The sequence below is a fragment of the Sapajus apella genome, unplaced genomic scaffold (assembly GCF_009761245.1).
Source record: "Sapajus apella isolate SASKATOON/1434 unplaced genomic scaffold, GSC_monkey_1.0 scaffold16, whole genome shotgun sequence".
Taxonomy (NCBI): domain Eukaryota; kingdom Metazoa; phylum Chordata; class Mammalia; order Primates; family Cebidae; genus Sapajus; species Sapajus apella.
The window spans coordinates 8,814,021-8,838,397 of NW_022436956.1; the positions used below are offsets into that span (position 1 = coordinate 8,814,021).

Here is a 24,377-nt window from a genome sequence, read left to right on the forward strand (position 1 = left end):
ACACACACACACCCCTGCCTCTCACACACACACTCATACACCCCTGCCTTGCACACACACATGCACACACATCCCTCACACACACACACTTACACACATACACACTCACACACCCCTCATACACACACCTCTTACACAAACATACACACACACACTCACACACCCCTCCCACACACACAACACACATCTCTCACACGTACTCACACATATATACATATACACCCCCTCACACATTCACACACATCCACACACCTCTCTCACACGTACACACCCCCACACACACCTCTCTCACACACACATACACACACCCTTACACACACACACCTCTCACACACACATGCATACACTCCCTCTCACACACACACACGTGCATACACACACACACCATAGACTCACACTCTGTCACACACACACTCTCACACTCCCTCTCTCACACACACATGCACAGTCCAGCAGGCTATAGGCCCAGGCACATGCAGAGTCTTGCCTGCCCCGTGTCCCGTGTGGTCCCATTTGCAGCCGCTCTGGCTCTGCACTGGGCCGCACTACCTGACAGGATTCCCAGGCTGGGAGGCCATTTCCCTATAGCAAGGTGGGCCTCCTCCTCCATTGCTCGGTTCCGCCCACCCTCATTGGCCTCCGAGAAGCAGTTCTGGGCTGTTGTGGCACTGAAGAACTGGCCCCAGCTTCCAGAGGCCCCAGAAAGAAGTTTCCTGATTTGTGATGTCTCAGTCTCCTGGCTGAGCCCCGCTTCCCCAGCACTGACTCCCTGCCTGCAGCCCTGGGCCTTGAGTCCACACGCCAACACTCCAGCTTTTCTGTGGGCTTCTGTTTGGGTTTTGGCAGATACAAGAAGCCAAGAGTAGCCCTCAGTCTCTTGACACCTACCCCAGGCTTAGCCTCCTTCCCAGGAATGCCCCTCCACCCTACCGCCCAAGACTCTGCGGATATGGTCTTCCTTCCCCTTGCCTCCATCACACCCACCCCGCCCTCCAAACCTGGCTAACACCTTGGGTTATCAGGTGTGAAAGGAGAGAGAAAAATGGCAGCCATGGGGTGGTGGGGAAGGCACTGAACTTAGCATCGGAATTCCTAGGCCCTAAGACTGGCCCTTTCGTTTTTCAGCTGTGTACCCTTGTCCAAATCACTTAGCCTCTCTGACCCTCAGTTTCTTCATCTATAAAGTGAGGATTAAGAATGCCCGCCTTACCAGTGTTCAGGGTTATGGTAAAGAGAAAGATGAGTGTGTATCAAAAGCATTTTGCAAAGAGCACAGAGCCTCTCAATGTACCTTTGAAAGTTGCCTGGCTCGTTCTGCAAAATGTCTGGCTATTTCTGCATAACAGATCACCTCCAAGCTCAGTGGCTTAAAACAACCAGGATCATGCCTCAGTTCTCAGTGTCTGCAGGTCAAGAAGCTGAGCCCGGCTTAGCTGGATGGTTCTGCCTCTCTGCAGTCAGACATAGGAGGGGCTGGGGTTACTCGTCGGGTGCCTCGGCTGCACAGATGCAAGCAGCCGGGGGCTGGAGTGCTGCATAGTAGCAGTGCAAATATTGAGAGCAGATGAGATCTGTGCATGTTTCAAAGGCGGACCCACAGCCAGTAGGACCACAGCAAGTCAAGGACGGCCCCACGGTGTTTAGCCTGAGCTCCTGGCAGCATGCACTTGCCATTTGCTGAGTGCCAGGACTAGAGCCCGGCTGTCCTGTGCCTCAGGCCAGTGCACAGCACTGCCTTTGACAAGGCGAGCGGTGAGGAGGGGAGGGAGCACCCACACGGGCTCAGAGACGGCAGGTGAATCTCTGAGTGCCCCTCCTCGTCCATGGTCCTGACTGTGACCATAAGTTACTGCTTATACCTGGTGTCACAGCAGGGAGGACACAGCAGCGTCTCTTCCTCCCTGAGGCATTTGCCACCGGGCCGCGCTAGACAGAGGAGGAAGGCCAGGTATAGGCAGTGACTCAGGCCAGAATTCCAAGCAGTGTCCACACATACAATAGCCACATTCAGAAACCCGGCCAGCAAGGATGAGCAGCGAAGAGGAACAGAGCCGGGGGAGGCTTCTGGGAGAAAGCAGAACCACTCCGGGGTCAGACAGGGAGGCTGGATGGCCCTGGAGGTGGGGCGCAGAGAGGAGGGTTCGCGTGGAGGACCTCTGTGGGCTCAGAAGGCAAGAGAGGCTGGACCAGGTGACAGAGGACCCAGAAGTCAAGCTGACAGTCACACTTCACTCTGCAAACAAGGGAAAGCCGCTGGGGCTTCCTGAAAGGCAAGGAAGAGCCAGTTTGCAGGCCCTGTCTTCCATCTGCCTCCGCTTGCTCTCCCACTTCCTGCAGTCCCTCCCAACCCACAGCGCAGCCCAGGGTCCGAGAAACAGGCCCTGAGGCTTGCCTGGAGGTCAGGGCCTACGAGGGGGCAGCTAAGTACTCAGTGCCCCCTAGCCGCCCTGGCTGAACCTCACACTCCCCTCCAGACACCACCTCAGAGCGGGCAGGAGCCTCTGCTCACCTGGCTTCTCCCCGTCCTGTGCCACGCGCATCCCTCAGGCCTGGGCCCTTGTGGCCTGATTAAGGTGAGTGTCGTTCCCAGGGGTGTTGATGGATGCACTCAGGAGTGGCTGCCCGTCTCTATCTGTGGGGCCTTGGGAGCCCATCCATCTTTCCTTGGCAGCCCGTGCCTGCCCCAGCACTCACCTCCCCGAAACAGTTCCAGGCCTGAACATGCCCCAGATGGGTCCCAGGGCCCGAGGGGTTCCTCTACATTTTATCCCCACCAAGGACAAGAAAGAGAGGCAGCTTCCCTCCCTGGGAACAAAGTAAAACTAAGTTCAGAGTGAGGCATCATTCTCAGGCACAAAATGTAAAGGGTACCAAGAAAACTCAGTAAGCTAGATAAATAACATTTTAACGCAATAGTTTTAAAAATCCAAATGAATGTGAAAAAATCCGTGATAAACAAAATATCAAAATATTAGGCAAAGATAGGATCAGCAACAGCGCCGAGCCAAGCCGCCGTAGACCCTGCGGCAAAAGGAAAAACGTGCGCTCCCTTATTTATTTTTATGATGTAATTTTTAAGTGGTAAATTTTTTCCAAAGCGTTGAAGTAGTTGGAAAAATATTGAAACATTTAAAAACAGGTGTATTAAAATGCACAACATTATATTAAGCTTAACTATTTCATTTACAGCAAAAATAGAATGTATTTCATGTTACTTTTCTAGCTTTAATGGAAGCTAATTCACCAGTAATAGTAATCATCTACTTCTTTGCCTATCTGATTTTCCATTGAGAAAATGAGCATCTTTGACCATTTCCCTTGGCCAAGCAGCCATCTTAAATAATTCTTAATTAACTGCAGCTCTCTGATCCTGTCTTTACTTAAAATTGTGATCTTTTGCTCATTGTGGATATTTTTACATTTGTTTTGACTTTTAAATTTGCATTAAGATATTATTTATTTCCATTACTGGGGTTTTGGATATACTTTGAAAGTTTGTGCCCGAGACAAGAGCCTCACTCACCTCCCCCTAATCCCTGCCTTGGGTCAGAGAGGTGGTGCTGGACTGCCTGTCCCCAGCCTGAACTAGGAAAGGGTTGCAGGACCTAGAACAATCCTTGAAGGAAGGAAGAAGTAGGAATGAGCCAGCTCTGGGCCAGCGACTGCCCTGTTACTATGCATTTGTCCAGGCGGGGACGCTTGCTGTAGGTTGGGGGAGGGCTGTAGGGAAACCTCTCCAGATTTGAAGTTCAGGTTCAGCTCCAATTCTCATTGCACGCTGCCTGAGAGGTATCGGGCTCAATGCCGTGATCCTCATTAAGCCCTTTCCTCCTGATCCCACTGAGTCCCTGGTCCCCACCAAGCCTTTTCCTCTAGAGTCCAACAGAGCTGCTGCCTGCCCTGAGAGGCCGTGAAACAGAGGGAGGCTGCGACCCTACCTACCTCACTGCGTCTTTATGAGGCCCCAGGTCAACACCTGCAGGGAAATTGCTCTGCAACACACAGTGCTGACGCTCGCCCCCTGCCGGTTAGCCGCAGCACCGAGGCTGTTCCTGGCCTCTTGGGTCACTCAGCCAGGGCCAGGAAGTTCTGCTGTGTGTCTAACTTAATCCTGCCACCCTCTTCCCCTGGTCTGTCTTTTCTGGAGACCAGCCTTGCCATCTGCCTGGAGGCCTCTATCTAGCCCTGCCCTCTCCCACACCAGAGCATCTGAGAGGAGGAAAGAGCAGGATCTCAGGGCAGGTGAGAAGCCAGGGCTCCCTGCACAGCCCAGCCCAGAGCCCCTCAGCATCCTCATATTTCACCACTGACAGCCACTGAGGCATGAACTGCTTGGAAGAAAAAGCCCTTTCAGAGTCCATTTATCAAAGTTTGATAGGAAGTCATAAAAATGGCCTGGTGGCTGTTCCCCTCTAACAGCTGAGCCGAGGCGTGCTGCCTGACAGTGGCAATTAGCAGCCTCATCCCCTCGTCCTCCTTCTTCCCACTCCAGCCCATGCTTCCCTAGCCCCTAGGCCGCTACAAATAGAAACACCTCTCAGAGAACGGGACAGACAGAAGCTAATTGGGAGCAGGGATGTAACTTCAGCAAAACTAATGAGGAAGTGCTTGAGTGGACAGGGGCTGAGCAGGGCTTTGTGAAGCCACCAGGTCCATCCCCCTGCCTTAGAGTCATGTCACCTTGTCACATCCAACTTGTCCCTGATGGGGGGTAGGGGAGCAGGCTCTGGAGAAAGAGGCCTGTCCTCTCTTCCCCAGCTGTGTCTCCACCAACAGTTCTTCCAGATGTCTAACCTCACTCCCTCATGCTGCAACCTGAACCCATCTTCCCCTTTCAGTGAAGAGGAGACTATATATAGATTATCCTGTCAGTCTCTCGGTGGCCTCTGAAAGTTATCCCTTTGTCCATTTTATAAACCCAGAGGAAGCTGAGGCAAGCAAGGATGGGGCCCTTTGGCTCACTGAAGGCAAGTGAGAAAATGAAATTCTGGATTCTGAAATCACTCTATCTATACTCCAAATCTGCCTGCCATGGTGGCTCACACCTGTAATCCCAGCACTCTGGTAGGCCGATGCAAGAGGATCACTTGAGGTCAGGAGTTAAAGATCAGCCTGGTCAACATGGTGAAACCCCATCCCTACTAAAAAGACAAAATTAGCCAGGCATGGTGGCACGTACCTGTAATCCCAGCTACTCGGGAGGCTGAGACAGGAGAATCGCTTGAAACTGAGAGGTGGAGTTTGTAGTGAGCCAAGATCATGCCACTGCACTCCAGCCTGGGCGACAGAGCAAGACTCTGTGCCAAAAAAAATTAAAAATTAAAATCAAAAAAGCTCCAAATCTGTGCTGTGGAAAACCCAAAGAAATGGTAACCTCAGTTGCTTTGGGCATGTTGCTCAACTGCTCTGTGCCATGCTGGAACTCCTGAGTCTTCTCTCTGGGGACAGACATGGGCAGGTGCTCCTGATACGGCCTCCTAACCTGCCCCAGACCTGGACTCAGGGGACAGACAACACAGGAGTCCAACAGTCTGACTCAGAGGGGAGCAGCGATCCAGGTTGCAGACGTTAGCCAGAGTCGCATGGCCTTGAATTTGTTCTCAGGCAGCTCTGCAGGAAGAGAAGGCTCTTTCTTTCCCCTGACAGCAAGTGTCCCCCCACAACAGCTTCACACAGAGAAGCAGCCACTCAGAGCCAGCTCGTGCCCACCCTCCTTGAGCTCACATTGCATTGGGACACCTGAGCAGAGTTCCAGGCTCACAGGTTTCTGGCCTTCCCTCGACCTTCCTGACTCGGGGGTTTCATTGCCATGCCCACTCTCGGATGCAAACACTGGCCCCGGGATGTGCAACTTGCCCAAGCCCACACAGCTAGAACACTTTCTAGCCTGGAGGCTCAGGGCTGCCTTTGGGATTCCAGTTTCAGGATTATCTGAAGCCCTCCCTGCTTTTCACACAGGACCCCTTTCCACTATGGGATGGACCCAAAATCCAGACAGAGCCCCACCTTGTTCTCCAAAGGGACAGCAGGCTCTCCACTCTCCTCCACCCTCCAAACCGCCCCCCACCCCCGAGCAGGTGGGCTGTGAATCCTCCAGCATTTGTGTACCCCCTACACCTTTAAGAGCAAATGAGCACCCCCACCTGATCTTGCGCTCCGGGAGGAAGCAGTGCTGTCTTCCTATTTGACCCCAAAGGCTACTGCCAGGTCTGCTGGGCCCTTAGAGTCCTGGACTCGCAAGAGGTGAAGGAGGCAGACCCACTCTTTGGGAGATGAGGAGGGAGAAGAGCAAGGAAAGGAATGCGCATTCACTGAGCCGTGTCCTGGGGACTTCACAAATCATCCCATGGAATATCCGCTAACCTTCACAGTATCATTATCTCTCTTATTTTATGATGAAGACACAGGCAAAGGCTCAAGGAGCTAATTAACATATCCAAGTCCACACCGCCTGGACCTGGGGAGGCCAGGAGTCAATCCCAGGTCTTACTGCAAACACAACTCAGTATCCCTGGCCCAGTGGCCTGTTCACTGAGGTTGTATCTCAGCTCCCAGGAATTCTGAGCACCTGTGGAATTCAGGCCTACATGGTCCATTTCCAATAACCTGCCTCCTGGACAGGGCCGGGCTAAAGAATGCTTCATGGAAAGAAAGCCCTGCTCGCCTCTCCCGAGCCAGCGGTGGTGTCCAGTGAATGCAAATTAATGCTAACAGGGGTCTAAAATAAACATACTCAGAAAGTAAAGCTGCCTTGCCTCCCCCAACCCCCACCACACACACACACACACACACACACACACACACACACACACACACACGTATTCCAAAGCCAAATGCAAATGATATTTTCAATTATAGATCAGATTTGAATTATCTATGCCTCTGGCCACAAACACGAGTGTCCATCATGGGAGCAACTGTGACTTTAAGACACATCCGTACATTTCATTTCAAAACACACCCAGATTCCAGTGCAGTGCCGGGATGGAGATCAGAGCTGAGATCCATGTATTTTAGCCCGGACTGATCCCGGCACACCCACTGCAACCCGACACCATCCTGTCTTTTGACAGAGGATCCACCTGAACAACACACTTTCCATGCCAAGTGCGTTGCTCATCAAAGGGAAAGGGGAGCCTCAGAGAGAGACAGCAAAAGAACAGAGGTGATTAGGATCCGAGGGTCGCTAGGCCTAGCTGATGGGTCGCTGAGAAAGGGACAGTGGAAGGTGGTAAGTGGAGAATGCAGAGGGAAAGAGACAAGTCCAAGGTCTCAGGAAAACCAGGGGACACCAGCTGTCCTGAGCGCAAACTCATGGTGATTCAAACATCTGCATCCAGCAATGCCCTTATGAACTGCAAATCTCAGCATCTCCCAAAACTGGCCCAGGAATCCAAGACAGGATGACAACCGGGCCAACAGGAAGCTTCTCAAACATAGTTGACACTCAATGCATGTCAATATGTTCTAGATCTGCCCTTCCCAAAGTATCCCCTCTGGAAGCTTTGTTTCCCCCACCTAACTCCCCTTTCACGCAGGCATCTCTTCTGACCCTTCCATCATTGATGGGTGCTCATCTGTTGGGCACCTGCTCCACACAGGCTGAGCTGGGACAGGAGAGACAGGGGAACATGACTGGGTTGCTTCCCTTGGGAAGCTCCCATCAAGCCAGGCACCCGGGTCCAGCCAGAAGTAATTCCGATGCAGCTGGCTCTGCACAGCAAACGCAGGGCATCCATTTACAGCTTCCATCCAGCTCAGCCCCATGCCAAGGTGCCAGGCTGAGCTCTGGGACGCACATCAGGATGAGACTGGCCGCTGCACTCCAGTTGCTTTAGCACAGTCTAGTGGAGTTCAGAGGGAACATTTGAGCAAAGCCTGAACATCGTGTAGATGCCCACAAATCAGGAAAGGGAAGGAAGCGCAGTCTCGAAGGAGAGAGTCACCAAGCTGGGGTCTGAGGCCCGTGGCTGTGTGGCTGTGGCCTGCGGGGAGGAGCCCTGTGGCTGGAGACAGGCATGGGTGATGGGGTGATGGGGTGAAGCTGCAAAGGCACCCGGGCCTGGGTGCTGTGGAGTCTTGGACAACATAAGCAGAAGGACAGCATGATTAAGATTGTCATTTCTGGGGGACCCCTGTGGGGAACAGGTTGGCGCAGGGAGAGGCCAGAGGAGAGAAGGGCCTAGCAGGCCTCCCTGTGTGGCTCATGGGTTGGGGAGGATGTGGGTTCCAACACACAGAGCTTCTCCTGCAGCTCCCTGGACCACAGGTCAGGTCACTGGGAGCCGTGGCTCCTTCCATGCTGCTTCTCTTCCACTGCACATATGCATTTGGTCTGAGCTTCCTTGACGCTCTGCCTTAACCAGGGGAGCAGCTCATCTTAACACAAGAGTAGGCAGTGGGTCTTCAGCAGCGGCCTGTCTTTGTGCTCACCAACTGGCTGCCTCCACGACCCAGGGCCTAGTACATTTTCTCCTTTAATCCTGCATCATTCGAGGCACACTTAGCTCCGCTTTACAGATGAGGAAACTGAGGCTCAGGAAGGTTGAGAAACTTGTTCAGGGTCATCCTGTGGGGTCATTCCCAGCTCTATCTGAGAGCAAAGGCTGTGCCCTTTCTTCACCGGCCTGACATCACCCACCTAGGACTGGAGATGCAGGGGCCTTCGTGGCCCCAAAGCCAGCCCTGCCAACATTAGCAAACATAATTGTAGGATGATCAGAGCCAGATGAGAAGTCCCTCTCTGCCCCAGTGAATAGAGGCTCACACACAGTCGACCCAGTAACCAGGCTCTTCTAGTAAGGGGTTTTACTCTGATACAGAGCACTCTAATGCCAAAACCGGCCCCCATCCCACCTCGATGGTGATGGAGTGAAAAGAAGACACCCTGGGAGAAGGGGCCATTCCTTCCCTCCACCCCCGCTTCCTGTGAGCGCCATCCCACGGTGAAAGCTGTGGCGTCACCAAGTTTCTCTTGACTCATTTGAGGATAGGACAGAAGGACTCCTGCCGGAGTGCAGGGTTGGAGGGGCAGCCAGCTCCCTGCTGAGTACCACTCTGGAGTCGCCTGTGACTAAGACAGGAGCTCACATCCAGTGACTGTCCCCACAGGTATAAAGGCAAGGCCTCCCTCCCCCGAATGGGGCAAATGTGAAAAATGAGGAAGAGAGATTTCAAAAAATAACTATAAGGCCAAACTGTAGGTAAGAATTAAAGCACATTCTTCTAATGAATTCTAAAAATAATTGCCCTTTTTCAAATGTAGAAGCTTGTACTTTGGGGGAAAAAAGGCTCAAGTCAGAAAAAGATTTTGACTTTTTCCTCTTAGGATTCTGGCAAACAGTGGGTCTGGTAAATGCGCATAAAGTTGAAAGGTATATTTGAGGGATTTTCTGGGATTCCCCAAAATAAGTGTTTGCGGCCAGAGGCCTGGGAAAGTGTTCTCCTTGTTTCCTTCCTCGGAACACTGCCGCTCGGCATTAGGGTCCTCCGTCCCATGGGACTGCGCGCGTCTCTCCCCACATCCATCTTCCTGAGCAGGTGACTTGCACCCCAGGCCCCTCGCCCCTCTGTGTCTTTGCCTCTTTGCCTGTCCTGTCCTATTTGTGCCCTTCTCTCTCACCGTCACCTCTCCGTTGCCTCCTCCTGTCTGCCCTGCTGGCCTGCAACCGACTAAGATGTGGAACCAACGCATGCTTTTATCATGCAAAACGCAGTGTTCCTAATCTGCCATCTCAAAGGAAAGCTACTGGGATGCTTACGCTTATTTGTTAAACCCCTTCATGAGATGACTTTGACCCTCATCCTGCACCTCCCTGCTTCTGTGAGGACTTCTGAGGGTCCAGGGTGTCGGTAGGCAGGGTTTCTGGCTGGCCTCGTTTTCGTCCTAACTGAAACCATGAGGCGCCTTGAGGAGGTGGATTTGCCGCATGGGGAGCCCATAGCAAAACCAACCATATCAGTTCTGCTTTCTATTTATGGGACCAGCGGGGACACTGCAAGTCCCTGCCTGGGCCTCTGCTGGGTCAGGATGGCCGCCTCGATGCTATTAAACCTACCGAAGTGAACCAACACGGATCCTCGTGCTAGCACAGACTGTGGCGCCACAGTTAGGACTGAGTGGTTGGGACAGCAGGATAGAGCCAGAGTCCTTGCCAGTTGTGTGACTTGCCCCAAACGTTTTGGCCAGTCTGTGCCTCGGTTTACCCACCTATAAAATAAGGCTACCACAAGGGCCAACCATACCATGAAGCATGGATTTATACAAGTCCATGGCGGCGACCATGATGGGCTTTTCCCACCAATCCAGCTGTGTCGAGCAAAAGAACCCCCAAATCAGGTTAAGGCCGAAACCAGCTGGAGAGCTTTGTGAGCCGCTGCAAGGGGGCACTTGCCGGTTATTCCTGCAAACACACCTAAGAAGCACTCTCAACCGACCTGCAGCCATCAGCATAGGAGCTGGGCTGGAGAAAGGAGAAAGTCTCTTGTGCAGCAGGACTGGGAGGGTGAGTGGAAGCCACCCAACACCACACCCTGGCCTCCCTGCCCCTGCCCTACTCGCCCCTTCCTCTCTCCAGTTTGATGCACACCCCCACCCCACTGTTCCTTCCCTGCTGGTGTCTCCCAGGCCCTCTCACTCTTGCTGTGCACACAGCGGCTTGCGGTGCTCTCCATCACCTGGAGCTGACACAGGCACGCTGGTCTGCTTGCATGCAAATCACAGAGGCTCCCTTCTCCACCTGCCTCCCTTCCTCCACTCTGCATACAGCCTGGGACTTACTGCCTGCTCAGCATTAAAGAAACGTCCATCTCCTCACAAGCAGCTCCACCCTGAGATGCTCAGACCCTCTTTCAGGGTTTAACCAAAAATCAGTGGGACACTCACCCTTCCTAATTTGAGGGGGGAACCAAGCCACTGCTGACTTTGACCCTGACAGCACATGGCTCCCTGCCCCTGGCCCACTGGCCCAGCTCTCCTTCCCTTGGGGGTTCCTGCCTAAAGGCAGTGGGATTACCCATCACACCTGCACAGCTGTGGGATCTTTGGGTCTGTGACCTCCTCATCTTTGCTCTAGTGGTTTGAAGGTGTTTTGAGGCAAGGTACTGACCGTTCCATCTCGGGAGTCCAGAGCTGGGCATGGAACAAGGTCACAGCAGAGCAAGAGGTGGAGGCAAGCCCATTTGACATGCAGTACGCTGCTCTCTGCTCCCATGTGGAGTTCCTTATTGAATAAACAATGATAATACTAAGAGCTAAAATTTAGTGGGTTTTTACTATAGTGCCAAAGTCTGGGACAAGACACTGTATAGCTCCTGCATTAACTCATTTAAACAGCACACCAGCCCTGTAAGAGAGCTACTATAATATCTGTGACATTAATATCATCCAGCACAGAGAAATAATTTGCACATGGTCACATGGCCAGTGAATGATGGAGCCAGGAGCCCAGCCAGGCACTCTGACTTCAGGGCCTCCCTTATCCCCTAAACAATATGAGCTCCAGCTGAGGAGTGGGCTTCCCAGTGTCGCAAACCTTTGCAGGGGACCTCTGAAGGCAGCTAGTCCAGGGTCCCCTCCACCCCCAGGTAAGGGGCAGAGCTAAAACAACCTCTAGCGTATCATCCTCCCAGCCACATGCCATCATCCTAAACCTGCACCTGGCTCCTTGTTCCTCTTTTTCTTCTGTCCCCAGCCTCCAAGAAGACATGTCTGTGGTATTGTGCCACCAAATATATAGGATGCCATATCCTTAAGAAATCCCATTTACATCTTGCCTTACATCTTCTCAATGTAGACCTAAGTGGAGGTGGGGAAAATCTGAAGAGGGGGAAACACACCTACATTAATTACATCACATATATGTAATTAACACATCTATAGGATTGCCAGATACAATATAGGATGCCCTGTTAAATGTAAATTTCAGATAGACATACTTACACTACCATTTTTTAATTTACCTGAAATTTACATTTAACAGAGCATCTTGTTCTGTGATTTGCTAAGTCTGGAAACGCTGCACATATCCCATCTCTGTGACGGTGGGCAACTAACTTAACTACTTTGTGCCTGGTTCCTTACCTCTAAAACATGCATCATAATTGTATCTACCTTATATAGAGCTGTGAGGATTAAAGGATATTTGTAAAGGACTCAGAAGAGTTCTTGCTGTATGGTAAGCCCTATACCAATGTTAACTATTATGCATATTATTGGTGCTGGTTCTTTATGACTGCATCCAAGGTAATATACTAGGTGGCGAGAGGCAGGCAAAGAGGCGTCAAGACTCCCACCCTGCCACTTCAGGGAACCTGAAAAAGGTCCACAAGTCAATGCAATATAGGTGTTGTGAGGGCCAGTGTAAGAGATGCTGGGGTGGGAAGGGGTGCTTCTAATTCAGTGAGATCAGGCAAGGCACCAGGCAACAAGTATTAAATGCTCACTATGAACCAGACACTAAGTACTAGAGAGAGAATCTGGCAAGCACCAGCCCTCAAGGAGCTCACGGCCTTGGGGGAACAGCAGATGGGAATGGCACCAACCACCACAGGTACCTGCAGAGGTGGGCGCTTGATCTTACGGCATTGCAGAGGCTGGAGGCGAGAGAGGCAGGGGCCGAGATTGAGAGAAGACTTCCTGGAGGAGGTGACAATAGCCTGAGTCTTAAAGAATAACCAAGAGTTGCCAGGCACGGTGGCTTATGACTGTAATCCCAGAACTTTGGGAGGCTGAGGCAGGCAGAGCAGGAGGTCAGGAGATCAAGACCATCCTGACTAACACGGTGAAACCCCATCTCTACCAAAAATACAAAAAATTAGCCCGGCATGGTGGCAAGTGCCTGTAGTCCCAGCCACTCGGGTGGCTGAGGCAGGAGAACCACTCGGACCCAGGAGGCAGAGGTTGCAGTGAGCCGAGATCGCACCACTGCACTCCAGCCTGGGTGACAAGAGGGAGACTTCATCTCAGAAATAAAAAATAAAAAAAGAATAACCAAGAGTGAACAAGACATGATAGGTCTTTCAGCTGATTGAAAAGGGGCTGGGATTCCAGCCAGCTGAGACTCAGGCAAGGAGATTCCCAGCAGAGCAAACTTCGCAAGCCAAAGCGCGCAGTTGTAAAAGGGCGGGCTACCCTCGAAGAAGAGTGAACAGTCACACAGAAGAAAGCTGCAGAGAGGAGGCCTCACTGGAGAGAACTGGGGAAGGCCTCCATGATGAGGAATTGATTTTTGTGCTGGAGCAGTGGGAGCCACTAAACACTGTGAGCCGTAGCCTGAGCCTCCGGAACAGTCACCCAGCCGTAGTGGAGGGAGGCAGATCGGAGGGAAGTGGGGAGAGAGTTGATGCCGTGGGCCCAGTTCTGAATGAAACAGCAGGGGACTACTGGGTTACATCAGTTAGCTTCTGCTGCTGCAGGGGATAAAAAGTAATATATTTTCCTCATTCATTACAAGGTTTGCAGCTGACACCCCTGTAACAAAAGATAGATTAACAAGAGAAAAGTGCAACGAATTTATTTAACCAAAGTTGTACGTGAGCTTTCAGAAATGAGACCCAAACGCCATGGGAAAGTTGTGTATTTGTGGGCTTATGTTCAATAAAGAATGGGCAGTTGTGCAAAAATGTGACTGGGCAAAAAGGGGGTATGACCTCATGGTAACAAACTGGAAGAACTTAGCAAGGCTTTGTACACTCTTCTTGGAGTTCCTGTGCACCATTTCTTTCCTCTGGGTATAGGGCAGGATCCCTCTGAGGGTCTGATGACCTAGTTGCAGGTGAGATGGGTCAAAGAATTTTTAATGGCTAGCCCTCACCCAAGAAGGCAGGGTATTAGAAAGTAATCTTTTTTTTTTTTTCCCCCAAGCTGGAGTGCAATGGCACGATCTCAGCTCACTGCAACCTCCACCTCCTGGATTTAAGCGATTCTCCTGCCTCAGCCTCCCAAGTAGCTGGGATTACAGCCACGTGCCACCACGCCAAGCTAATTTTTTGTATTTTTAGTAGAAATGGGGTATCACCACTTTAGCCAGGCTGGTCTTGAACTTCTGACCTCAAGTGATCCACCCACCTTGGCCTCCCAAAGTTCTGGGATTACAGGTGTGAGCCATCTAGCTGGCCTAGAGAGTAACCTTTTTGCTTCTGCTGTTTCCTCAACTTCTAAGATGCAAGATCTTGGAGTATTGTGTTCTGAGCCTTGATGCTGCATTAAAAAAAAAAAAAAAAAACACCTAAAACTATGAGTCAGCAGTCTGGGCTGAGCTCAGCTGAGACTGCTCATCTCTGCTCCACATGGGGCTCACATGTGCCTTTGCAGCCCATAAGCAGTGTGTGCCTCAGTAGGCACAGAACGTTGGGGGCCCAGGGGGAAGGGACGCCAAGCCAGGTAGAACAGTGTGGGATCACCCATGGAAGCAGCAGTGTCTTCACCCAACTCCCAGCATGGCAGAGCAGGGAAAAAGACACAGACCTTTGCTTTTCCAAGGGGACCGAGCACCAGACTTCTAAGTCCCAGCTCCCCTGCCCATTCATCACCTTTCAAAGGAATGAGCCCAGTCTGCTTAGAGAGCCAATAACATGCCACATCATATATCAGACCCTTTATAAAGCGTTTTCCTATATTACATCTTCCTTGACCCTGACAACTATACAGTGAATCTGGTTTTATTATTTTATTTCATATTTTACTAATGAGGACACTGAAGCCCAGAGAAGCTAAGCAATTTTCACATAGCCACAAGCCAGTAAACCTAGCACCCAGAATTTGAGCCCAAACTGCCCAGCCTTCAAGTTAGCAAAGCAAAAGGAAAGGGGCAGGCCAGGTGCAATGCCTCACATCTATAATCCCAGCACCTTGGGAGGCTGAGGTGGGTGGATCACCCGAGGTCAGGAGTTTAAGACCAGCCTGGCCAACATGACGAAACCGTCTCTACTAAAAATACAAAAAAATTAGCCAGGCATGATGGTAGGCCCCTGTAATCCCAGCTACTTGGGAGACTGAGGCAGGAGAATCACTTGAACCCGGGAGGCAGAGGTTGCAGTGAGCCGAGATCACGCCATTGCATTCCAGCCTGTGTGACAAGAGCGAAACTCCGTATCAAAAAATAATAATAAGGAAAGGGGCAACTGGGGAGGAGCGATTTACTCCAACAACTGCAGATGGCTCTTATCCACAAAGAGGAATTGAGGTAAGAAGTGATGAAAAGCAAGGCTGAAGAGTCAGCAGTGGCCCAAAGGTCAGACTATTCAGGTGGCAGTGAGGGACTTTCAGAGGATTTGAAACGAAAGAATACTAGATATTCAGCACGTGGTGGGTGAGTCACTGGTTGACTGGATGGGTGAATAATCAGACTTTTGTAGCAGTCACTCTGGAAAAGCGCAGAGGACCGGGGGGGGGCGGTGGAGGGGAGATGCGGTATTATAATCCAAGCATGCCATGATGATGGCTGATCCAGGAAGCCTGTGGGAATGGAAAGAGACAAAGCTGAGCGATACTCAGAGGGTTAACCAGGCTGGTTAGCAAGGCAGGGTGAAGGAGAGTGGAGCCCAGAAAGACTCCCACGTTTCTGACTTGGTCGCTGGACAGTGGGGCCATTCGCCTTAATACGGAATATGGGGAAGGATGGGTGTCGTGGGAGAGATGGTGAATTTAGTGTCACACATGCTGAGCCTCCAAGGCAAGGACAGATGGGTCATGACTCCGGAGCTCAAGAGAGAGATCTGGCCCAAGATGCTTCTTTGGAATTTATCAGCATAAAGATGTGAGTTGAGTTCACAGAAAAGTGAAGGTTTTCCATTTGATACTGTGTCAAATGAGATATGGCCAGCAAGAGCTAACAAGAAGATCAACATTTAAGGAGTGGGAAGAAAACAAAAAGTAACAACCAGAGAGGAAGGGAAACTCCAGGAGGGAACCCCGGAGGCCAATTTAGGATGTGTCTATTCCCCAGACAGTGCTGCTTTCCACTTAGTACTTATCAACGCCTAACCTTACATTATGTATTTGTTTATTCATTTATTGTCTGTCTCCACTAGGGCAGAAGCTTCATGTCCCTAGTGCTTAGGGTGGGCCTGGCACATACTATGTGCTCAATACGAATTTCGCCAAAGAATTTTCAGCAAGCACTGGAAAGCTGACCCTTAAAACCAAGTTTAAAAAAAAAAAAAAAGTCACCTCCCCAGGGTCTCTACATTCTGCAGTTCTGCATTGTGGCCATTAGGTGGCGTATGTGTGTAAGTGAGGAAGTGGGAGGCTGGGATGACACGCCACCCAGAACCTGAGAACCAGGCAAAGCCACAAAAGGGAGCAAGGAGTTAGGCAGACTACAAACATCATTTGTCCTTTCCCTTAGCAGACATCGCTAAGGCACCAGCTTCGAGCCAGGCTCGTGCTTCCTGGGGCCCTCTGAAACTCAGATTGTGGGAGGGAAGGGAGGAGAGTGCCTGCCAGGTCTGAATGCCCCCTGGGACCAGCAGAGCCAGCTTTGCAGAACTGTAGGGCCAGGAGTTAATGCAAGGGCTGCTGCAGCTGCAGGGACAGTCTGGGAGCTGCTCTCACTCCAACAGAACATATTACAGCCTCAAAAAAACAACCCGAGTCTAAATTCCAACTTCACCACTTATGGCTGTGTGATCTTTGCCAAGTAATTTGCCCTCTCTGAATCTCGGCTTCCTAACCTACAAAATGAAGACCTTAATAGTCCCCACCTCAAAGGATATAGAGAATAAAATGAGAGGGCCTTGGCACAGCACTTTGCACACAGCCACAAAGCTAAATATCGTTCCTAAAAGTTAGACATAATAACCAACATTTGCATAGCCCTTTACAACATTCTCTGTGTATCTTTCATATCATAAAGTAATTCTCCTGATAACCCTGCAAGATAGGTATTTTTATTATCTCACTTCCCAGATAAGAGGGCTAAGGTTGTCAGATTATATGACTTGTCCACAACTTTACATATGGCCCATAAAGTGACCACCTCAAGTCAAGTTCATCTCAGCAAACGTATATGCCACCCTGTCCCCTGTGCGGCAGGCAGGCACTCTGCTGGGAGATGGGGATCCAGATGGAAGTCACGGTTCAGGGAAGAGACACACACAGATTTCCATAGGATGTGGTAGCTAGTGAGGCAGGAATGCTCAGATGCTATGGGATCAGGGATCAGACAGAAGCCTTATATACTTGGCCCAACTGGGAGATTCTAGAAAGGCCTCTCAGAGAGGGTGCCCTCTGAACTAAGTGTCAAAGGTGTGTAAGAGTGGCCCAGGAGACCAGTAGTCCAGGAGAACACCAGCATTTCAAGCCAAAGAAATGACATACACAAAGGAACCTGTTCTGAAACAAGATGGTACAGCACCAAAGCCAGTAGCAGGGAGCAGTCTCCCCTTTCTCTGGCCTGTCCCGGAGGAGCAGAGGGAGCAGGGAGCCAGTGAAGGGATCAAAGGCCCCCATACGCATGTTTTTGTCCGGCGAGACTTCCCTTCATAGAACTTGTCAGTTTGTCATGATTCTACCTAGGAGCCCTTAGGGCAGCGATCCTTCAGCTTGAAAGTGTGTATGGATTGTCTGGGGTCTTTTGAAAGGCACATTCTGACTCAGGACGTCTGAGGTGGAACACAAGAGTCTGCTTTTCTAACAAGCTCCCAGGAGGTGCCGAGGCTGCACACACGTCTGTCTTGGACACTAGCCTGGAGTAGCAAGGGCCTTCCCATCAGCTCTAAGATGGCAGGCTGTGTCTGGCTTCACTCAGCCATCACAGCTTAGCTTGTGACATGGAGGAGGCTGATGAGTGAAAGGTCGGGAGGGAGGGAGGGAGGAGGGCGCATGGCAGGCTGACCGCAGGGCTGCAGTGGGGAATGTGGGGATGGAGAAGATGCTGAAGGTGTGGCAGACGCACCCCGAAGCCCTGGCATCCTCCCTCCACTGTAGTGGGTGCTGAAACCCCTAGCACAGACTCTGTCCCAGGTGAGGCCAGGGCCTGCTGAGTAAGGAGTGGCTGGAACAGACTTAGGGCCCACGGCAGAACAAAAGCAAAGAACCCACAAATGTCCTCCTCCCCACTCAGCCAAGAGTCTCTGCTGTGTCACCATGCTCGGCCTACCACCCTCTCCCCATCCTACGTTCCAGCCAAACCAGAGGACAGCAGCCACGAGAAACAGGCTGAGAACCAGCTCCCAGCGCCAAGCCCTCCGCAGCCATGCTTCCCTCTCACCAACCCTGATGGTGGGAAGCACCAACCCTGATGCCACAGCAACACATTGTTCCTACACAGCTGTCCCAGCCTGCCTCAGAACAGCCACCACTTTGCCCTCCTCCCTCCCACTACTCACCCAGCCTGCTCCCAACTCTACCCAATACACACACACACACGCACACACACATATACACATATATACACATGTGTATATACATACATACATGTATGTGCACATATATACACATGTGTATACACATGTATACACACATACACACACTGTACATACATATATACATACACACATATGTACACACATACATATGCACATATACACACATATACATATATACACACGTGCATACACATATACATATATACAAACTGTATACACATATAACATATACACACGTATACACATACACATATGCACGTATATATACACATACACATATACAAACACATGCACACACATATAGACATATATATACACGTGTATACACATATATACATACATGTACACATATACATATATACACCCGTCTATACACACATATATATACACATATATACACACATACCTACATATATACATACACACATATACACACACATGCATACACTGCATGCACATATACATACATGTATAACATCTATACACATACACACATGTACACACATATATACATACACAGAGGATTAAAAATGGTGACCTCAGAGGTCAATGCCCATGGCAACCACCTCCACCCCATCTCCACGCCCCTTCTGAGGGTCTTTTATTTAACAAATAATGTTCAACAAATACTTCTTTAGCGCCTACCATGTGGTCCAGCAACATCACAATGACCAAGACAGATAAGGCCTTTGATGTCCTTTCTAGAACAATGACAGACAATAAATGAACCCAGTGATCCAGAAAGTGCAGGGGTGGGTAGTGGGGAGTCCACTGAAGGGCTCTTGAAGCTGCAACCTCATTGACAGGAAGAGCCAGCAGGGCAAGGAACAGAAAAGAGCATTCCAGACAGAGAGGAGCAGGGCAAGCCCGGCCCGGAAGGAGCTGGGTTTGCTGAGCAGCGTAGAGGCAGTGGGCCCAGGGCCTGCCAAGTCAGGAGTGGCTGGAACAGGCTGAGGTCCGGGGCAGCAAGGGCCGTGGGTGCTGGTGCTTGCAGGCAAGGCCCACTCTCGATCAGCAGGAAGGCCCTGGAGGGCTTCGTGTTCATGACGGACCACTCTGTCAGCTTTGTGGGGAACGGACTGCTAGTTGAGTTAAATGAGAATCAGTCTTGCTCTCCGAAGGGCCAGGCATCTATGAGCTTCTCCACCAGGCAGTATGGGAGCAGGAGGGCAGCCCTGCTGGTCCCCCACCCCTCCCACTGCCACTGATCAGCCATGCCCAGAGACCAACCATCCAGGCTGATGGAACACCTGAAGAACTCCTGGAAGCCCACCTGGGTCCCAGCTGGGTGGCCACGTCAACATTGGAGGAAACTCCCTCAGTGCTGTCCTTGTCCTGGCACCAAGAGTTTTTCCAGCCTGCTCAGGCGATGCTGGACAACCTGGCAAACTGTCTCTTAAAAAAGAGGTTATAGAGGTGAAAGAGAACCTTAGCACATGACACAGATGAAAGCTTTACCTCTCCAGTTGGAGCCAGGATTTGCGTCCCAAGCCCACTCTCACGCTTCTTTGCCCTCAGTTTCCCTCTCCCCATGCCACCTCCCTACCCGAGACCCCATTGTCCTTGGCAGCAGAATTTGGGGAAAGTTCTTGGGGGCTCCCTCCCACACACAGGGAAAGGATCGGGTGCCCCCACTGCCCACCCACACATGGCAAAGTCCGCAGGCCTGGGCGGGGAGGGGCAGAGCAGGAAGGGAGACTCCAATTGCCTGCTCCAGTCCTGGCCAAAAGGAGGGTACAGTGTAAAGAGCACAGCGACCCGCGATGATGTGTTTCCTTCATAATCAAAGCCCCAGGAGCCAGCTGGGTGCAAGAGTGCTGCTCAGCCGCCCCCAGCTAAGGCCGCGCTGTGGCCTCTCAGGCCAGCTTCCAGCTCTGGGGACCAACTCCGCCTGGGGTTCGCTCAGGGCCTCCCCAGGCCTCACTGCCCCAACAGTTTATGCCGTTTCTTCCTGATTGACAACAAGCCCAACACAAAACAGTCAACTATTTTTATCTCCGGATTAATCACCAAAAGGCTAACGCTTCCACCTTCCTTGTGATTAAAAATTAGAAGCCCAAACTCTATAGTGGTTGAGAATAATAACCAATCCTGCGAGGGGGTGATGAATAATGCATCTCTAGGCCGGGGCCGATCCGAAACTTCCTCCCTTCCCTGCCCGGCCCAGCCTGGCCGAGTCTGAATGGGAAGGTAATGAGGAGCCCCCTTCCGTACCAGACACAGCTGCCAAGAGCGACTGCTGATTTCTCTTCAGCCTGCTGGCCCCCAAACACCCTCCCTCCTCACCAACCCCCGCCCACTCCCACCCCCACCCCCATCTGGTGTGCAGTGAGGCGAAGACCAATCAATAATGCATGGCTACGTGAATACCCAGCGTGATAACCACTTATTTGGGAAGATGTAATCAGGCCCCATTCTGAGGGTGGATGTGCGTGTGTGGCTGTGTGTGCGCCTGAGCACTCTCACAACATGCCCCACTCCCTCCTCCCTCGTCCTCGCTCCCTCTAATCCGATATTCCAATAACACCACACTCCAGCCGCCAGGAGGAAGGGCCTGTCCTCTGGGTGTTGGATTTTCGGGAAGGCCTCTGCGGCAGCTGCACTATACCCAGAGCAAGCAGATGCTCCATGCACCTCAGCCCAGACCCCAGAGAGCTGGTCCTGCCATGGGACCCCCTGGGAAGTTCCCCAAAGTCCCGATGCCTGGGGTGCCCTCCAGGGACTGAGACTTGGCTGCTCAGTTTGTGGCCTGCAGTGGGATTTTCAAGCTTCTGCAGAGGAGCATGCAGTCAAGGCTCCAAACCCCTGTTCAAGGCCTAATAAATGTCAGTGCTGGAGGGCGGCCAGCTCCCAGATCCTCCGCACTCTCACACGCTCAGGCTGACACCTGAAGCCACCCGGAGAGGAGCTTCCGGCTCCACCCTCCAAAGTGCTCGCAGGCACTTTGCACAGCCACTGGGAAGGCTGAGGCCCCAGGTATCCAGGCTGTCCCCAGGGCTCTTTTTCCGGGCCCCAGCCAGCTCATGGAGCCCGAGCTCCTCCGTCCTGGTTGAGGAGGCTGCCTCAAAGAACGAAGGATGAAGGCTGGCCACCTCTGAGCCCAGCTCTTCCCGCTGGAAGGCGCCCACCCACCTCGTGGAGATGCAGTTCCCCTCCTCACAAGCGGTTACACCCACCCCCGCTTAGTGGAAAGCCCTAATCCGCATCCCTTTTGCTCTGTGGCCAGGCCCACCCCAAGGAAGCCGGTGGGCACTAATGAAAGGGTGTGGGTGGGCAGCTGGAGGGTCATCTTCTCTGTTCAGCCCATTCCCGCCTGCTTCCTCCGGGCCTCCTGGGGAGGCCTGGCTCGAGAGGCCAGGGCCAGGCGGGGCTGCGTGAGGCTGACTCTGTTCCTGAGCCGGGATCTCAGTGGAGTCCAGGGCTTGCTGCCCCTGGGGTCAGTGATCGCATCTCAGAAGCCCCGGGGGGTTGCTGTGCCCTCAGGAAATGACACTGCTGGGCTATGAGTGTAGGCGCAGGCCCCCAAGGCTGGGCAGGGAGGGCAAGGCGGCTGGTCTGAAGGTTTGCTTCTTGGCTTCTTACCTGGCCCACGTGGGGGCTTCCTGTCCCTCCTGGGGCTTCCGGAGAAGCCAAAGTGGACCAGGAGTGGGGCCGATGGGGACGATTCCTTGGAATGGGGAGGGAAGCACCTCTACAGGCCGAGGCTGGAAGGCTGAACCAGCAGAGTCAGGACAGGCCTGGAGCTATGACTGTCCAGCTCGGAGCTTCTCAGCCCAGAGCCCCGAGCACGGAGCCCGCTTAGAAGGGTGGGCTTTCTCTGGCCAGCAGGCAGAGAGGACCCTTTGTGTTAGGTCCCCAGGCTCCCATCACCCAACTACCCCTTCTCTGTTTGCTGTGTACACACACGACTCGTGTCTTGATGTGCCCGGAGACCCTGAGCCTCTGTCAGCCTCCAGAGCCGGTAGGCCCAGCCCCTCCTGGGGGAAAGGAAACAGAGATTCTTCAGAGGACAGTCGCCTCATCTCCTGTACCTCCTGTGGCTTGTCTAGGGAGCAGCAGAGGCCTGAGACCCTCAACATGTCCCCAGGCACAAGCATGGGAAGAGGCTGTGTGTCCTAAGGCAAGGCACTTCACTTCTCTGGGCCTTCCCTCCAAACTAATCATCCACCGTCCTCCGGCCTGTGGTCCTCATGGGAATCAAAGGAGTGACTCCAGTGGGGCCAGCAAATGTCAGTGGGGCTTCCCTCAAGCACAGGGCTTTGTGCTGGGCACTGCAGAGGCCACGCTTCGACGTGGATGTTACCTCCCCCTGGCACTCAGGATCCCTTGACCGGAGCCATCTGTCTCTGACCCCACTACAAAATGCGATTGGAAGGCTGGGCCAGGAGAGAATCAGGCTGCCTCTGGAGATGAAGGGGCTGGAACCGCTCTGGAGGAGTGAGGAGCTCGGCAGATGCCAGCGCCTGCACAGCCCTCTCAAGCGCTGGCTCCACCCTGTCCCCTGCCCGCTGCCAGGGAAGGGGCCGGCCTAGTGCTCCCAGGTTCCCTGGGCCTGGCCTCCAGCCCTGGCCCTGCCACCGTGTGATCTTGAGCCAGCCACTCATCCTGCTGGAACTCGGCTTTTGGATCTGTGTCATTGAGGTGATCATAATGTTGACCTCGCCAGGCTGTTGTGAGGACTAACTCAGACAGCAGGTGTGACAGTGCTTCATTTAAAGAAAACAGAGCCCGGTGCCATGGCTCACACCTGTAAACCCAGCACTTTGGGAGGCCGAGGTGGGTGGATCACCTGAGGTCAGGAGTTCGAGACCAGCCTGGCCAACATGGTGAAACCCCGTCTCTACTAAAAATACAAAAATTAGCCAAGTATTGGCCAGGCATGGTGGCTCAGGCCTGTGATCCCAGCAATTTGCGGGGCTGAGGTAGGCAGATCACTGGAGGTCAAGAGTTGAAGACCAGCCTGGCCAACATGGTGAAACCCTGTCTCTACTAAAAATACAAAAAAAAATTAGCTAGGCATGGTGGCAGGCACCTGTACTCCCAGGTACTCAGGAGGCTGAGGCAGGAGAATCAGTTGAATCGGGAGGCAGAGGTTGCAGTGAGCCGAGGTTGCACCACTGCACTCCAGCCTGGGTGACAGAGAGACTTCGTCTCCAAAAAAATAAAAAAATAAATAATAATAAAAAGAAGAAGTTAAAAAAGAAAGAAGCCACAGACATGGCCTAGCCACAGAGCTCTGCTTCTGGGTCTGGGAGTGCAGGCTGAGGCTGCCTGCCCAGTCCCCTCTCAGCTGGCCCTGAGCAGGGATGCGATGATGGGTGGGAGTATCCTCCACAGCAAGCATGCACTGACCTGTCAGGATCACTTCGCGGGGCTGCTCTCATCCTTACCATACAAGGGGATGATGTGTTTTATTCAAATATGATAACTATTGTTTGTCATCATCTCTCCACAAAATCCTCCCAGCCTGGTCTGCCATCTCGCCTGAGGGGGCAGCCTCGGTCTGACCTGGGTGCTTCTCTCCCCGCAGTACCGCCTGATGACCCTGTCATTCTGGGGGGCCCTGTGATCAGCCTGCGTGCGGGGGACCCCCTCAACCTCACCTGCCATGCAGACAATGCCAAGCCTGCGGCCTCCATCATCTGGTTGCGAAAGGGAGAGGTCATCAATGGAGCCACCTACTCCAAGGTGAGGCCTGGTGAGATCCTAGGGGAGGGCTGGAGGGGAGCGGGTGGCTGTGGATGGGCTTGAAGGAAAGTGGGTGGGGAGGGGGCTAAAAGGAGTGGGGGCTGAATGAGGAGGGGACTAGGAGGGATAGAGGTTAAGTAGAGGGGGGCTGGGGGGCTGGATGGCGAGGGGGCTAAGAGCAGAGGAGTAAGTGGGAGGGGACCAGGAAGGGAAGGGGTTAGGTAGAGAGGGGGATGGTGGGGGCCGAATGGGGAGGGGGCTGAGAGTTAGGTGGAGGGGGGATGGTGGGGGCTGAATGGGGAGGGGGCTGGGGGTTAGGT

The 24,377-nt window shown here is 52.5% G+C and overlaps 1 protein-coding gene across 6 annotated transcripts in view; it reads left to right on the top strand.

Moving 5' to 3' along the window:
- KIRREL3 (kirre like nephrin family adhesion molecule 3) overlaps positions 1-24,377 on the top strand; it is a 564,453-nt gene that overhangs the window by 492,996 nt on the left and 47,080 nt on the right. For all 6 annotated transcript variants that reach the window (XM_032284836.1, XM_032284839.1, XM_032284838.1 and 3 more), the window contains one exon: positions 23,900-24,057. In XM_032284836.1, the coding sequence (XP_032140727.1) occupies positions 23,900-24,057 (158 nt within the window). The remainder of the gene's footprint in view (positions 1-23,899; positions 24,058-24,377) is intronic.